Source organism: Simochromis diagramma, unplaced genomic scaffold, assembly GCF_900408965.1.
Source record: "Simochromis diagramma unplaced genomic scaffold, fSimDia1.1 OVJJ01000514.1, whole genome shotgun sequence".
Lineage (NCBI taxonomy): Eukaryota > Metazoa > Chordata > Actinopteri > Cichliformes > Cichlidae > Simochromis > Simochromis diagramma.
The window spans coordinates 2,918,717-2,934,138 of NW_024387346.1; the positions used below are offsets into that span (position 1 = coordinate 2,918,717).

Below are 15,422 nucleotides of genomic sequence, written 5' to 3' on the forward strand. Positions count from 1 at the left end.
GCTTGTGTGGGTTAAATGGACATGAGGTCCAAGTTGCTTGTGTTTCAGATTTTGCCTCAAATTAAGAATGATTTTTTTTGTATAGACATTACCGATAACTTTAAAACGGATGCTTGCAGCTCGTCCTCTTTCTTGTCCTTGTCCTTTTCATCCAGCCCTGAAGGAACCAGGAAGGTGAAACAGGTCTGTTCTAGTTTAGCTTGCTCTCGTTTTTTGGGAAAAGGAACGACAGAGAAGGTGACAGAAGGAGGGATTGGAGGGCCACTAGGACCTATCCCTAAATCATCCAACACCTAATGAGACCAAAGCAGAAAAGAAAATAGATTAGGAATTCATCTTAAACTTATGAAAGAACAATTTCATTTTCAACAGAAACATAATTAATAATTTTATAAAAATGAAAGATCTGTGAAATGATGCTATACCTCATCTAGGGCAGGCAAAGAGCTGCTTATGATGCTCATGTAGTCTTTTTCTGTTACATTTAACACAATATATGGAATGTCCAGAGGAGATGCCTTGTCGTCTGCCTTCTCTGCTTCTGACAGTCCTGCTATTTGACTGTGCAAAGGTGATATGAGCTTGTTACTGACTCTCCTGCTCTTCTTATCAGCAGAGGACTGTGTAGATGGAAAAAATATTTTGGATTCAAACAAGGATAAAGAATTATAGCACACCTTTCCAATTTTCCAAGCAGTCTTACATTTAAGTTAAAAAAAAAAGGAGGGATTGGAGGGCCACCTGGTGGAGGACCACCAGGTGTGTTGGCCAGCTAGCACACCTGCTTCTCTGTTGTAACTTCAGCTGACCCTAAAGCATCTTCAGTGGGGAGTGGGACCAACAACAATCCCCGGCGCCGGTCCCAGTGCTGCAGGATATGCTCCACCAGGGCTTGGCTCTCCTCGTATTGACAGAACTTAGACTGCAGGTTCTCCACCCGGGACTGAATGGGGGTATGGTGAGCAATGGAGAATGGAGAATGAAGGAATGGTGGCACTTGAATGGTTAGTAGGCAATGATGTGAGTCTGTTAACCTCTAATGTAGAACATAATGTGCACCAGAACAGGTTAGGTTTACAGCATAAGTTACCAAGGTGAGTACGAAGCATCTGAATGAGAAGTATGGAAAACCCAGGATTGGACCCAAAGTTACTTGGACTAAATCCTGCTTTGTAATACAGGCCTCAGATTTTATGTTATTGACTTAACAAAGAGCCCTTAAATGGCATATTTGTACAAACCTTCCCAGCAGGTAAGCTCTGTCTTCTTGCTCTGTCTTTTTGATTCCTCTCCCCTGCTTGTTTTCCATCTTTCAACTCTTTTTCTTCTCCTGCACTCTTCACATTTACAGTTTCTGTATTCTGGCAACAAACATGATTCATGTTAGATATAAAAGCAAAATTAAATACTTTAATGTAATTAGATCCTGTGCAGAATGCAAGACACTGGATTGCAGAGTAAATCATTAATTCTTCATTGAGTGGTTTTAAAAACTAAAGTACCGGTAAGAGAAGCTGAAGATTTCACAGCACACATAGTAACAGATAGGCCTACAAGAAGTACTTTTGTTTCTTGAATCCCTTTTTTCTCAAATTAAAATCAAGTAAGTATTCAAAACATACTTGAAAAAAATCAGACATGTTGTTAAAATAGTAAGAACTCATCTCAATTTATTATTCCATCATTCCTCATATCTGATTTGTTGTATAACATTACACAATCTTATGAAATAATGTATCCCAAACATGCAGTATAAAAACTCCAGTAAGTTACAAAGTAGGTAATTAGTCTGCTATACATATCTACCATTTTAAATAATGCACTGGGGTTGAGTGTGTTGACATCGTTGCTAAGCTCTAATCTACCTTGTCTATCTCCAGTGTGTCTGTGGGTTGAGGAGAACCTGTGGTTCCTTCTGTCTGCTTCTGTGGATCATCGGCCTCTTTGCTATGATGCTCTGTAGGAATAATGACCAGAAGTCACTCAGTAACTGATTATGCTGCACTCTATAAACCGTTTCATTTTTTACTCTATATTACATTTTATAAAATATTACATGTTTTTTTTTACACTTGTCTGCACCTTCATTTAGATGACATTGCTCTCTTGTGTCCCCTAATTGCTCTTTGGAGTCGTTAACAGAAGACGCCCTTAGCACATTCAATGCCCCTGTTGACTACAGAGGAAAGGGGAGAAATTAATTCAGTGCTCTAATTTTTCTCTGTATTTGCTGGTCTTCAGACTGGATACAGACCTGCTTTACCCCCAGCAAGCTCTTCTTCCTTGATGGTTCTTTAATGTCCTTCTTTCCACCCACCTCTTTTAACCTTTGGTTCTCTTCCTGTTGCCTCTTTTCTTCCAGCTCTTTCGCCATCTGCTCCCTTACACACAAGTGAATTGTTTTTAGTTACCTTCATTTGAACTTGAATATATTCCTGGTATTTGAGTGAAACTGTGCATGCTCAGCATAAATAAAACTGTGCACAATATTCCTGGATGTAGAAGGAAGCAAGAAGTAGTTTCAAGTCTCTATATTTATGATCACTATGAGGGCTTTTATTACCTGGTAGATATAGTAAATCTAAGTCTATAACTGGTTTAAGCAGAAAATGAATGACATCAAATACCTCAAAATGTGGTTATAGTGGCTTATGCCATATTCTAAACCATTACTGATATAAATGTTAAAGCAAATATTATGTATTTATTATTTATTATTGTTTGTATTATTTGAATATGCCATTTTGATTAAAAATTCACCTTTCAGACGAATGTTAAAAACTGGAAGTGTTCACTGCAGAACTTAATCAGTCCAATGTGCTATTTTTCATAATTTGTGTTTATATTTTCTTTTTCTTCTTAACAACTTAAATATGAAATTTAATTTAATCATCTGTATTCCATGGATTAACCACTCTGTACCTCCCTTATCATTTATGATGACTTTATTAGGCATGTAATGCTATCACTGGGTTGGGCTCCCTTTTGCTTTCAGAAGTGCCTAAATTCTTCATAACATAGTAAACAAGGATTCGGGGACATTCCTCAGAGATCCTGGTCCATACTGACATGACAGAATTAAACAGTTGCTGCAGATTTGTCAGCTGCATATCTGATTCAGCTTTCACTCCAAAGCTGCTATATTGGATAGAGACTGTGTGACTAGGAAAGTTATTTGAGTAAAATGAAATGAATTTCATGGAGACCATCAAGAAACCAGTTTGAGACGCTCTATGATCTGTGACATGGTGTGTTATCCTGCTGGAAACAGCCCTCAGCAGATGTGGTCACTGTGGTCATAAAGGGATGGACATGGACAGCTACAGCAATCAGAAAGGCTTGTGTGTGCGTGGTGTTTAAACAATGCTCAGCTGGTACTTAGGGAACAAGAGAAAATACCCCTGATACCATTACACCACCGTCAGCCTGAACTCTTGATACAAGGCAGGACGGACCCGATTTTTCTACATACCTTGGGTTGCAATAAGTGGTTATCTGAATTATTGTTGCCTTCCTATCAGCTTGAAGCAGTTTGGACATTCTCCTCTGGCCTCTGGCATCAACAAGGCATTTTCACCCAGAGAACTGAGCCTCACTAGGCATGTTGATCATACCATTGATGACTGTGTCCATTTCATCAAGCTAAAACATCAGTTTTGACTTTGTGCAGTTTGGTAAAACTAGAAATTAAAACCTCACTGAAAAAAATAAATATTGTCAGTACCTAAACTTCTGCTGTCGGAATTCCTCTCTGTGTTTTTTGTTAATGCGCTCCTTCACCTCCTGTGGCAGAGCATTATACTCCTCCTCATCCATGTCCTGCAGCCATTGTTCCTCCCTGGCAGCTTTCTCCTTCTGCAGAGCCTCTGAAACACACACACACACAGTTTTGGTCATTTATCTAATTCAATACATAAACATGACAACTATAAGTTCTTTTCACAGGTATAAGAATTTCTGTCTGTAAATATTTTACCTTCAGCTTCGCTTTGAGCTCTTTCCCGTGCCTTCAGGGCTGTATAAGAGTCAGATAAGTTGACCAAATAGATGCGTTTGTGGTTACTTAAGGCCTTGAGAACAACCTGCAGAGTGCTCGCTGGAACCCGAGTGTACGCTGAGTCCAGGCCATCAATCACTATTCCACGATAACAATCGCTTAACTGTAATCACAACGTAAGCACCAACATTAGAGAGAATTACAAAATAAATAGAGAAACATGAGAGAAAACATTCCTTATTTGTGCCAATTTAATGCACAGCACTGGCTAAGAGTTATTCAGTTTGCACTTTTCTGTATATACACACCATGTAATACCTCACCTGAAATCTTTCTGCTAGGATATCAACCAGTAAATGCTCAGGCAACAGACTCCTCAGTGTGGTCACATCTCCTCCCTGAAGCAAAATCACACTAAATAAATTGGTTTTCTATGAGTAACAATTACTCTGTATTCACAGTTTATACAATAGTTTTGTATAGAGGTGTAAAGGAAATGAAATTTAAATGAATTATTTAACTGCAAAGCAAGGACCAGACCACCAATTCATAGAGAAAAGAAATACATTAAAACAGAAAGAAAAAGTAAAAACAAACAAAATAAAGTCCTGTGAAAAGCTCAAAGACAACAGATACGGAGATACTTTGAGAAAATGTACCAGACAATGGACAATGTGTTGATTTTCAGTCATCAGGGGAGCTTTGGAGTCATTTTCACTACTGTTGTCCTCACAGTTGTTGGCTGTATTTAGTATAAAAGGCGATGAATTTGGATCGGAGGCTCCAAGAGGTGCTGTGGGTCCTGATCCAGACGTTTCCTCAATGACCAGACCTGGTAGCAGGTGGGTAATTTTTAGTTACTCTTCTGCTATGGTATCCTTCCTTACTGTAAAAGATCTGAAATATCTCTAAGGATGGGGGTAAGCTTCATTTAATTTGCTGCAGAGGATACAGTAAGTGTAGGTTCTAATGGTTTAGTCCCAAGGAAATTTTCATTTTTAGACCATTTTCTAAATTCTGATGAGTTTTTATACTGCCGTGTACATTTTCTTCATCACTTTGTAGTACAACTATTAATATGTGTTTAGCTAAATGAAAAAACAAACAAAACAGTTTAATAAAGATCAACAATCACATATAGAGAAGGTTTACTCTTCTGTCCTCTTTGTGTTTGCCTGGCTGCAGATGTGAGAGTCAGGCTATAAAGAGTTGGTATTGCTGGCTGATATCAGGCTATTTTTTGTGTCTTTTGTTTTGACCTGTTCACACCAACGATAAATTCATAATTTAATTTCAGTTTTCTAACCATATTAAAACCTTTCTGATTTTAAAACATGTATCTGTGTTTTGGGACGGTTTTTAAAGATGATGCTTTTTTCAGACCATGCAATAAACTGGCAATCTGCCCAGGTCGCACCCTCTTTTCCTTTGACAGCTGAATCACGCTGCAGCCCAGCTCTTAACCGTTTACTTAAAACTGAAAATGACCAGTTAAAGGTGTTACTCATTTTTCCATCACAAGCTGCTTTCTAGCTTCCAGCTTACCAGCTTCCTTAGCATTTTTCTGAGCATGCTCTGTAGCAGCAAAGTCAAAGAGTTGTCTGGCTGTCAGGCTAACCGGTGAAGTGCCATTTAAAAGCATATCTGTAACCACATCATCAACACAGAGGCACGCTGCTCCATACCGAAGTGCCAGAGCAGCTGCTATACTGCTCTTATCTGAAAAAAAAAAGAGACACACACACATACACACACACACCTTTTATATCAAGTTAACTGACTCCAGCAGGGGATGATTGTTTTATACACTATCGTCATTTAAATTCTTTCATTGCAGAATGTGTTTTTAAACCTGTCAGTGGGGCTCCATATACGATAATAGCAATGCCTCTGCAGTTGCGTCCAATCAGAGCCTCAGGTGACAGGTCAACACCCATATGTCGGGCAACTGCTCTGCAGATAGGGGTCATCTCGAACTGTCTTAGACTCTCGCTGCTCGCCAATCTGGTCAATTCTGAGAAAACTGAATTTGAATTTAAATGTTAATTTTACAAGCAAAATAATGTTTGCAAAGAAAATTACACAAGTCTGAAAATTGATGGCATTTTTTTATGAACTGCTAGATGAGAAGTGAAACATCTTAAAGGACATTACAAAGAAGTCCTGTTGCTTTCAACTCAAGGTGATCATAGCCTGGATGACTGAGAACCAACAAAGAAGAAACTTGCTGTACTTACACATTTCAGGTGGTTTCACACCTGTAGTTCTAATTTCTGGGTGGTCTTCATCTAGTTTAGGCTTATTTTTTCCTCCCTGGGTGTCTTCATTTTGATCGTCATGACCCGTACCTGCCTTCAGCTCTGGGGCACACAGATCGATTAAAAGTGACATTATGACAGACATTTAAACAAATATGTGCTGACATAACTGTGTGTATATTATCAATAGCTGCTTAGGTATCTTTAAAGATACCTCCGTCTTTCATCTTGGAGCAATACTCCTTGTAATAGTCCAGCAGTTCTGAGGGAAGCCCTTCTCCCGGGACACGTGGAGGAAGTAGTAACACACTGTTGTCTTTATAATCCTGCATCAAACGCAGAATCTGCATGTGACCATGAGAAGAGAGGGCAGTTAAAAACCCAGAAAAAAATGTCTTATTAGAGACACCACATAATGCAAAAGACAAAAACAGATAATTTAATTCAGGAAAGCTGTGTGAGATTAACTGTAGTGAAAAAATTGCATTGCACAGCATTTCTACTTTGTCTCTTTCTCTGATGCCTTTTTAATCATGCCATATTTTACCAATGAAAGGAAATCACATAATCTCTTCATATTACTACACCACTTGTAGCCTTGCCTTTAAAAATCATGCACTTCATTTTAAAGTAAATTTGCAACAATATTTCTGAAACTATAGAAAAAAAGTGCTACCTCTTCTTCCTGGAGATACTGTGTGTCAAACTCCAGGGAGTAAAACTCAATGGGGAAAGAACAGGGGTTTTTCACTGTAACCTCAGCTTCAACATCAGTGCTGGCAGGGAGACAAGGGCCCAGCTCGAGTACCGAAGGGCAGAACTCAAGATGTGGATCCTCACCCTGACCCTGAGCTGTGATGAACACCTCCTGGGTGCTGTCAGTGACTCGCACGACTAGCCGTCTGTTGTAAGGACACTGAAAGACAAATAGAGCAAAACAGTAGGTCTTTTGTCATATTTTATATCGCGTTCTCTTGCTACTTTTTCATGATTAAGCAGTATGATGTTATGCTACTAATTATATCTAACAGTTATTGTTCTAATATTAAAAGCAGTTCACCCCATCAGCAGGCTTGAACTTTATGTGGACATTGACCCGTTCACCAGGGGACAGCACACCAGAGGAGGGAAACATCTCAAACACCACTGGAGGTGGACGCTGCTCCTGCAAGGCTTTTTTACGCTTGTAGAGGGGCAGGAACTTATCGATCTGAGTGAGAACAAGAACAAATGCAGGCATCACATTTATTGTATTTCTCTCTATCTGATATCTTTCTTGGCACGACACAGATGGCCTGTGGATTCCATTTTTATATTATCCACAAAATAACAACAGTCATACCTTTTTAAAAGGCTTAACCTCCTCAGCTATGCTCCAGTGACACGGCACAGACTCATGGTTCAGCAGCTGTATTGTCTTCATCTGTTGGGTTATAAAGAAATTCTTACATTTTGCACAACAATATGTCATTAAATATAATGACATCGCATTACTGCAAGTTAAAACTGGTTTCAATTAAAAAGATTTACTCATGGCTTTAGAATACCAAAGGTTCGAATGTATAGGTCTGACAATTCACTGATTTACCGGAACTGTCTGTATGTAATTTTCAAAACGCCCCTTAAACTTGAAGCAGTCAAACATATTCCTGGATGGAGTAGAGCTTGAATTAGCTCCAGAATTTAAATATCTTGGGGTCATTCTAGACCCAACATTATCCTTCAAGAGTCACATAAATAAAGTGTCCCAGGTACTTAAATTTAATAATCGAAATTTTAATCATATACGTAATAATTTAAATATGAATGTTGCAAAAACTTATTTTTACTCAATGATCATCTCTCATATGGACTATTGTTTGACGTCCTGGTCACTTGCTTGTCCAACAACACTTAAAACTATTGAAAACATTTATAAAAGAAGTTTAAAACTACTTGACAAAAAAACAACTTCCCACCACCACTGTCATGTGTTAAAAAAACATAAATTACTGAACTTCAATAACTTAGTGAAACTTAAAAGAGTGTGTTTAATATATAAAGTCTTACACTAGCTTGCTCCACCACCACTAAAGCAGTTCATTAGGCATAAAGAAAGCTCAGACAGGACCACTCGAGCTACAATCCGAGGAGACTTGTTTATACCCTACAGACGGACAGCATTTGGGCAGAACGTCCTTTCTGTCCAGGGTGGCCATCTGTGGAACAGTCTTCCTCAACCCATTAGAGAATGCTCTACACTCAATTTGTTTAAGGCAAAGGTTAAAAACTGGTTATGGACAAATCAAGCGTGTGATCATGTATAAGTTGTATAGTTTTAATGTTTTATTTGGGAACAGAATGGTGTGTATGTGTGAGTTTGGTGATGGAGTTTTTATTATGAATGAATGATGAATTTTTATGAATTATTATGTCTATTTTTTATGCTTAAGGATAACAGATGGAAATTAGCCCTTGGCTATAATCTGGTATGTTTACATTCATGTAATTTTTTTTTACATTTATGTTCATTAACATGCACTGTCCTAAATAAATAAAATAAAAAATAAAAATAAATAAATTTCTTGGTAACTATATGTAGGAGGGCACCACAGTGAGCCCAGTTAGAGCTCTGTGCTTGACAGCTGTGCCTACCTGCTGTTCAAAACTGTTAATTGTGAGGAACAGCCAATCAGAAGAAACTTGAATTAAAGGGGGAACTGGTAAAAAAGGCAAATTTAAAATAAAAGATGATGTGAAAGGCTGCACCATGGCCCAGTAATGATAACTAAGGACTGTGAATTATATAAAGATGCTCAAGTCCAAGAAAAGAAATATAGAGATGAGAAATTTGCAAATGTGGTTAGCTTTGAATAATAGATTTTACTGTAATTGCATATATTTTTTTCATCTCAGTGGAACACACTGCAACTCTTTTTTTTTTTTTTTTTTTTTTTTTTTGTGTGTGTCCCGTTTGGATCTTTAGCCATCAGAATTGTTGTCTTAAGGCCACACTGTAATTCAAACATGTTTGAACCCATTAATGTTTTCAAAACAAACACTCACAAAAGTAGCAGACCCAGTATATTTGTTAAATACATAAAAATAACCACTTTCATTAACTGTTAATAACTGTTTTATACACACAGCATCTACTTACTGTATTTTAGTATCTGTTCTAACTCAGTCAGGATCTATTATCTCTTAGTCAATGTTTTGGAGAAAAATATGCCTTCCTTCGCATTCTGAAGTCAGTCATGCATGTTGTAAATGTTTTCAGGTTTTTCTGTCTGTTTCAGCCAGCCTGAGGATTAAGCACCTGTACCTGGCGGAACCATTTCTGATTTTCACTGTTCATTGAAACAAAAAGATTCTTGTCTCGACTGATTTTTTAAGTTGCACATCAGCTCAATTTATGTTCACCTGGTTAAAATGAATTAAGTATTGTTTTTCAAAATGCAATCATTTTAAGCCTAGAAAACTTAAATTACACAAAGATGTTTTTATCACTTAAGAAATATTTCTAGGTTAAGTACCATTGTATCATGCTCTAAACTGGAAATTGTTATCAATGCTTTTATTAGTTCTATGTTTGAACCCTATGTTTCTCTATTTAGTTCTTGTCTATTTAGGTTCCTCCCATGTCTGTGTGTCCCCACTACATTGTCCATAGTGTCATGTCTTCGGTGTATGAGTCTGTCGTGTACCCTGTGTTTAGGTCTTCCTCATCCTTTGTGTCTGAGTTATGTTCCTCCTCCCTCTCTCTCGTGTTCCCTCACTCCCTCTCTCTGGCTCTCATGTCTGCCTTACCTCGACCCTTGTGTCAAGCTCGCGTGTCCCAGTCTACGTCTCCCTATGTTTCCTTTTTTGTTTTGACAGTCTCATGTTCCCTGTTCAGTGTGTTTAGTTTTGCTTGTGGGGTCATGTTCATTTCAGCTGTGTTCCCCATGTGTTTCCACTCTCCTCGTCACCTCTCTGTGTATTTAGTGAGTTTTCTGTCATTTGTTGTCAGGTCACCTGCTTTCCATGTTTCATGTTCCAGGTATTCATGTTCCTCGTGTCCAGATTTTTCCATGGCCGTGTTCAGGGTTTTTCCATGTTTAATTCTAGTTTACTCAGTTTAGGTTATTGTTTAGTTTCATACCTTGCCCTTTGTTTTATTTTTGCCATCAGCTATATTAAACAGCTCGGTTTTTGTTAAAACCAAATTACGTTCCATGCTTCATTTTGTCTGCGTTTGGGTCCACTATTCACACTCCACACGGTCAGCAAGCACAGACTGTGACATCTGGTTATGACTTTTAGAGCTCTTAATGGTCAAGCACCAGCTTAAATCATTAAACTTTTGCAGCAATACGTCCCCAAGAGGTCCCTGAGGTCTTCTGATAAGGACACAGTTACTGTACATCATACAAGCTGAAAACTAAAGGACACAGCGCTTTTGCCAGAATGGGACACAGATGCTGGAGGTCTCTCCCTTTAAGTTTTAGCTCTGTGGACTCAGTGGTCTCTTATAATAAAAAAAAACCCAACTCATCTTTCTGATTTGCATTTAGTTACCTTGTTCTTTATTCTGTTTTTGTTTTTAAATTTTTATTGTTTTTTTGTGAAGCACTTTGTGATCTTTGTCTTGAAAGGTGCTATATTTGAATGAATGTACCCACTGGTTCTCTGTATCATCTGACTGTGGATGGTTATATGATTCTACCTACATCTTTTAGTCCAATCACAAATGAAGAAAATAAATTCAATTTATACACAAAGTATATAAAAGATGGATTAAAAAGATGAAACATGAATTTGGTTTTTGTATGCAATGGAATAACAGTAGAGCTTAAAAAAAAAAAAAACGCAGACAGAGAGTTAATATAAATATTTGAGCCTTATTTATACACTTAGATGGTGAAACTGAATCGCTATTATCGTTTGCTTGATTTTTGTAATAATTTTGTATACACTACAAATATTGTTTGTACTCTTTTGTATTGTTTGTTGCTTATTATGGTGGAATTAGAAGAAAGAATGGGGGAAATGTGCTGTGCCTTGGAAAATATTTTCAAGGCACAGCAATTTTTGACTTACTAAGTATTTCAAATTAAATATTAGACGAGAAAGGAATAGGAAGAGAAAAGAACTTTCACAGAGTCATCATCCATTGTTATCATGGTGTACCTGACACATGCCACACTGCAAAGTGTCAAATTGAATCGTATCACTGGAAACTGTGACAGCTGGCATGGTTACCACTGCACACAGTCGCACTTGCACCGTTGGACCACCTGCGACCTGTAACAGCAAAGAAAATCCTCTTAGATCCAAATTGAAATATAGAGGGAGAGTGAAAAGACACAAATTTAGTTTGTGGACATGTACAGGTGTAAGCCTGTGTATACCTGGATGGGGAGAATAGCACTCGTATAACCCAAATCCAGGTTGACTCCTTGAGGGTCAAATTTAACTGTGAAACTCTTCGTCTCATCACGAGGTTGGTTCTTCATGCTTTCAAAGTCTACTGTAAAACCTGTGAGGAACCAAAAAGAGTCATAAATTATTTTAAAATCATTTAAATTAAAGAGAAATTTAAAAAAATGATACTTGAGGTGAATACTTAAATTCACCACTGTGTACAAAAGCTTTAGACATGAAGATGGTTTCAAAACTGCTACAAATCTACATTTTCTATTATCTTCTTTATGTCTGTGAAGGTTCTCAGTCATCCAGGTCATTGTAGTCAAAGGAGCTTGCAAAGAAAAGCGTCTGGACTTCTTTAAGTTGCTTGAAGACGTTTCACCTCTCATCCGAGAAGCTTCTTCAGTTCTAAGGTCAAATGGTGGAGGGTCCCAGATATAAACCTAGTGGGAGTAACCCCCCACGGAGGGACAAAAGGACCCCCTGATGATCCTCTAATCGCCTGAGCCAAGGTGTGAAACTGGGTGTGGGTCCCCATCAGCCAGAGTTTCGGGTGTGTTCATTGTGAAACCTGGCCCCACCTTATCATGCGAATTCCTGATGTCAGATGGCCCAGGATGTGAGTGGACAAGACTCAGCAGTCCATCTGCATCTTAAGGATAAAGGACACTCTTTCGAGGATGCCAACGTTCACATTTTGGACAGAGAGGACAGATGGTTTGAAAGAGGAGTGAAAGAAGCCATCTATGTCCACTGTGAGCGACCATCTTTGAACAGAGGCGGGGGTTTACGACACCAACTCTCTGCCATCTATAATCCAGTTTTGAGATCCCTTCCCAGACGCCTTAACGCCCACTCACATCCTGGGCCATCTGACATCAGGAATTCGCATGATAAGGTGGGGCCAGGTTTCACAATGAACACACCCGAAACTCTGGCTGATGGGGACCCACACCCAGTTTCACACCTTGGCTCAGGCGATTAGAGGATCATCAGGGGGTCCTTTTGTCCCTCCGTGGGGGGAAACTCCCACTAGGTTTATATCTGGGACCCTCCACCATTTGACCTTAGAACTGAAGAAGCTTCTCGGATGAGAGGTGAAACGTCTTCAAGCAACTTAAAGAAGTCCAGACGCTTTTCTTTGCAAGCTCCTTTGACTATTATCTTCTTTCAGAACACACTAAGCTAGAAAAAAACAACTATAAGAAATCAATACTTGATGCTGCTTTAAAGCAGCACCAGTTGTCTTAAATACACTTCCAAACATATCCTTATTCCATCCATCCATCCAACCATCCATCCATCATCCATTCTCTTCTGCTTATCCTTGTCAAGGTTGCAGGGGGGCTGGAGAGCCTATCCCAGCTACCACAGGATGAGAGGCAGGGTACACCCTGGACAGGTTCCCAGCCTGATGCAGGGCTAATACAGAGAGACAGACAACCATTCACACTCACATTCACACCTACGGACAATTTAGATTCACCAATGAACCTGACCCCACTAATCCTTATTTCAAGCATTTTAAAAAACACAGGTTGTCTTTGCCTGCCTTTAACAAACTATCCACATCCAAGATTGTAACCTTGTGTCTTGTTGTAATCTTTCTTTAACGATCTAAGGGTTTTAGGTAAAACTGTCACTTGTTCAGCTACCTCATCTTTGTTCTAGAGTTATCAGAGATCAAGTTTATTTTCCTTTTGTTCTTGTAAATTAGTCTAACAGAGAGAGAAAGCGACGATGACCTGAAAAAGTAGGAGGACATTGCATTACCTGTGTCCCCAAGATGTTTGTTAGTGGGATGGAAAGACACAGGTATTGATCCATTATTGCTGACCTTCACAGCACGACTCACGACTTTGCCAGGAATGACAAAACCAAAATCCAGAATGTACTCTGGGAGTTGGAACCTGGGAAAAAGATTTAAATAATAAGAATAAAACACTGGGCACAAACAAGCATGTTAGCAGTATAACTTATTGCTCTAGACTAAAGTCTGTAAACATGTTTAGAATATATGTATTATAATTTTACTAAATATAATTTTGCTTTGTATACTGAACTGAAGTATCTTATACATTATATTATAGATTTGTGGACTTTCAACAAGATATAATGACATCGTATCAAGAGTGCACAAAGTAAAAAAAGCTAAACAGTCACAAATTCCCCAGCACAGTTTGACAAAGTTCTCACTTCAAAACAGAGTCACCACAATGCATGTGTGTAGTTGTGTTTACATACTTTATTAGCTTGTTCCACTTTCTGAAGGACTCTTGTGGTTCTTCAGTCTCCAGCAAGTTATTAGCCACAGCAAGAGCATTTTTTTTGACCAACAATCGTTCGATTTCCATGTGAAGCAGATCTTCATACTAGAGGTCAAAGAGAGAACAGAGAATAGCAGGGGATGCAAGAAGTGGTAAAAACACTCAAAACTCAACAGAGGAAACAAACAAACCTTACCAATCTACAACTGTAAATACCTCTGCAATAAGGGATTTTATTTGTGCTTAATTTTCCCTACAAATCCTCATAAATTCCCTACATGTCCACAATATCAAGTCAGCATACATATTAATAGGTATTTTGTTCTTAATCCTCAACAAAATTATAGAAAATGTGAGGTGTCACTAATATGAAGTTACTGACTGTGAGTGTGCGCGTCGCCTCTGTTGCTGCTCCTCCCCGAACAGTAAATTCATATATAAGCTTCTCTTTGACTCCATCTTTCTCCACAGCTGTTCTGGCCTGCTGTAACACGTCACTATAACACTCCTCCGCTGTAAGAGAAATCACAGTGCAGAAATAAGAAGTTGAATTTGTGTCTCAAGAACTGTCATCACAACAGAGGTCTATTATGGACCGTTTGAGCTTGATGCTTTTCAACAAAACTGGTTTAAAGAGAAAAAAAGGGAAATATGAGTTCACAAGGATAATTGACAACATCCTTATATAGTTCTATAAGATGGTAACACACTGATGTAATCATATGTATTTATAAGTCCTACTTTCAGCCCTTTTGTCTGATGCAGAATCATTTATTTATTTTGAGCAAAAGCACTATTTTAAAGTAAATTTAAATGAGCGAAATATTCATCTTTTAGCTCATTGATTTTGGATTGAACACATCTCTGTGCGTGTGTGTGTGTGTGTGTGTGTGTGTGTGTGTGTGTGTGTGTGTGTGTGTGTGTGTGCATACACAGGATTCGTGGTAAATTCAGGCTGATCCTGGGGAACACTCCCACACCAGTCAGAGTGATCTCCTCCAGTGGTAGGAAAGCCACCTGCATCTGAAGCTTCTTCTTAAACACTTCAGGAATGCCCGGAAGGTAGAGTACACGGAGAACCTGTACCATGCCTGCATCAAGGTAACCCTGTCTCAAACACACACACACGCAGACACAGACACACACACACACACACACACACACACACACACACACACACACACACACATATAAGGAAAGCCATCCTTTTCGTGATAAAATAGCTTTGAACATCCACAATTGAAATGGCAAACTCATAAGCTCACCTGAGCAGGAATGACTGTAGGCCAACCAGGTCTGACCTCATGTTCAAAGACCTTCATCTTCCGTGCTTCCTTCTCACCAACCCCTTCATCCTCCTCCTCTCTATGAGGGTGTATACTGTATTTGAAGCCCACCTTGCCCGTATTTGTCAGGGTTACATCAACTTCACCTACACAATGAAAAAGCTAGAAGCAAAGGACAAAGACTAAGAGGAGAGAGGAAACACTGTTCTGCCTTTTAAAGTTAACT

The 15,422-nt window shown here is 38.7% G+C and overlaps 1 protein-coding gene across 2 annotated transcripts in view; it reads right to left on the reverse strand.

Annotated features, from left to right (window-relative positions):
- Positions 1-15,422, reverse strand: part of hydin (HYDIN axonemal central pair apparatus protein) — a 56,528-nt gene that overhangs the window by 21,644 nt on the left and 19,462 nt on the right. For both annotated transcript variants that reach the window (XM_040006827.1, XM_040006825.1), the window contains exons 27-51: positions 15,176-15,358; positions 14,843-15,017; positions 14,293-14,423; positions 13,888-14,015; positions 13,417-13,553; positions 11,628-11,755; positions 11,407-11,520; positions 7,598-7,678; positions 7,316-7,465; positions 6,932-7,171; positions 6,470-6,599; positions 6,235-6,357; positions 5,850-6,020; positions 5,543-5,716; positions 4,657-4,829; positions 4,321-4,395; positions 3,977-4,160; positions 3,725-3,866; positions 2,255-2,381; positions 2,083-2,176; positions 1,866-1,957; positions 1,242-1,361; positions 782-943; positions 426-620; positions 93-293 (exon numbers count right to left, since the gene is read on the reverse strand). In XM_040006827.1, coding sequence (XP_039862761.1) covers positions 93-293; positions 426-620; positions 782-943; positions 1,242-1,361; positions 1,866-1,957; positions 2,083-2,176; positions 2,255-2,381; positions 3,725-3,866; positions 3,977-4,160; positions 4,321-4,395; positions 4,657-4,829; positions 5,543-5,716; positions 5,850-6,020; positions 6,235-6,357; positions 6,470-6,599; positions 6,932-7,171; positions 7,316-7,465; positions 7,598-7,678; positions 11,407-11,520; positions 11,628-11,755; positions 13,417-13,553; positions 13,888-14,015; positions 14,293-14,423; positions 14,843-15,017; positions 15,176-15,358 — 3,630 coding nt within the window. The remainder of the gene's footprint in view (positions 1-92; positions 294-425; positions 621-781; positions 944-1,241; positions 1,362-1,865; positions 1,958-2,082; positions 2,177-2,254; positions 2,382-3,724; positions 3,867-3,976; positions 4,161-4,320; positions 4,396-4,656; positions 4,830-5,542; positions 5,717-5,849; positions 6,021-6,234; positions 6,358-6,469; positions 6,600-6,931; positions 7,172-7,315; positions 7,466-7,597; positions 7,679-11,406; positions 11,521-11,627; positions 11,756-13,416; positions 13,554-13,887; positions 14,016-14,292; positions 14,424-14,842; positions 15,018-15,175; positions 15,359-15,422) is intronic.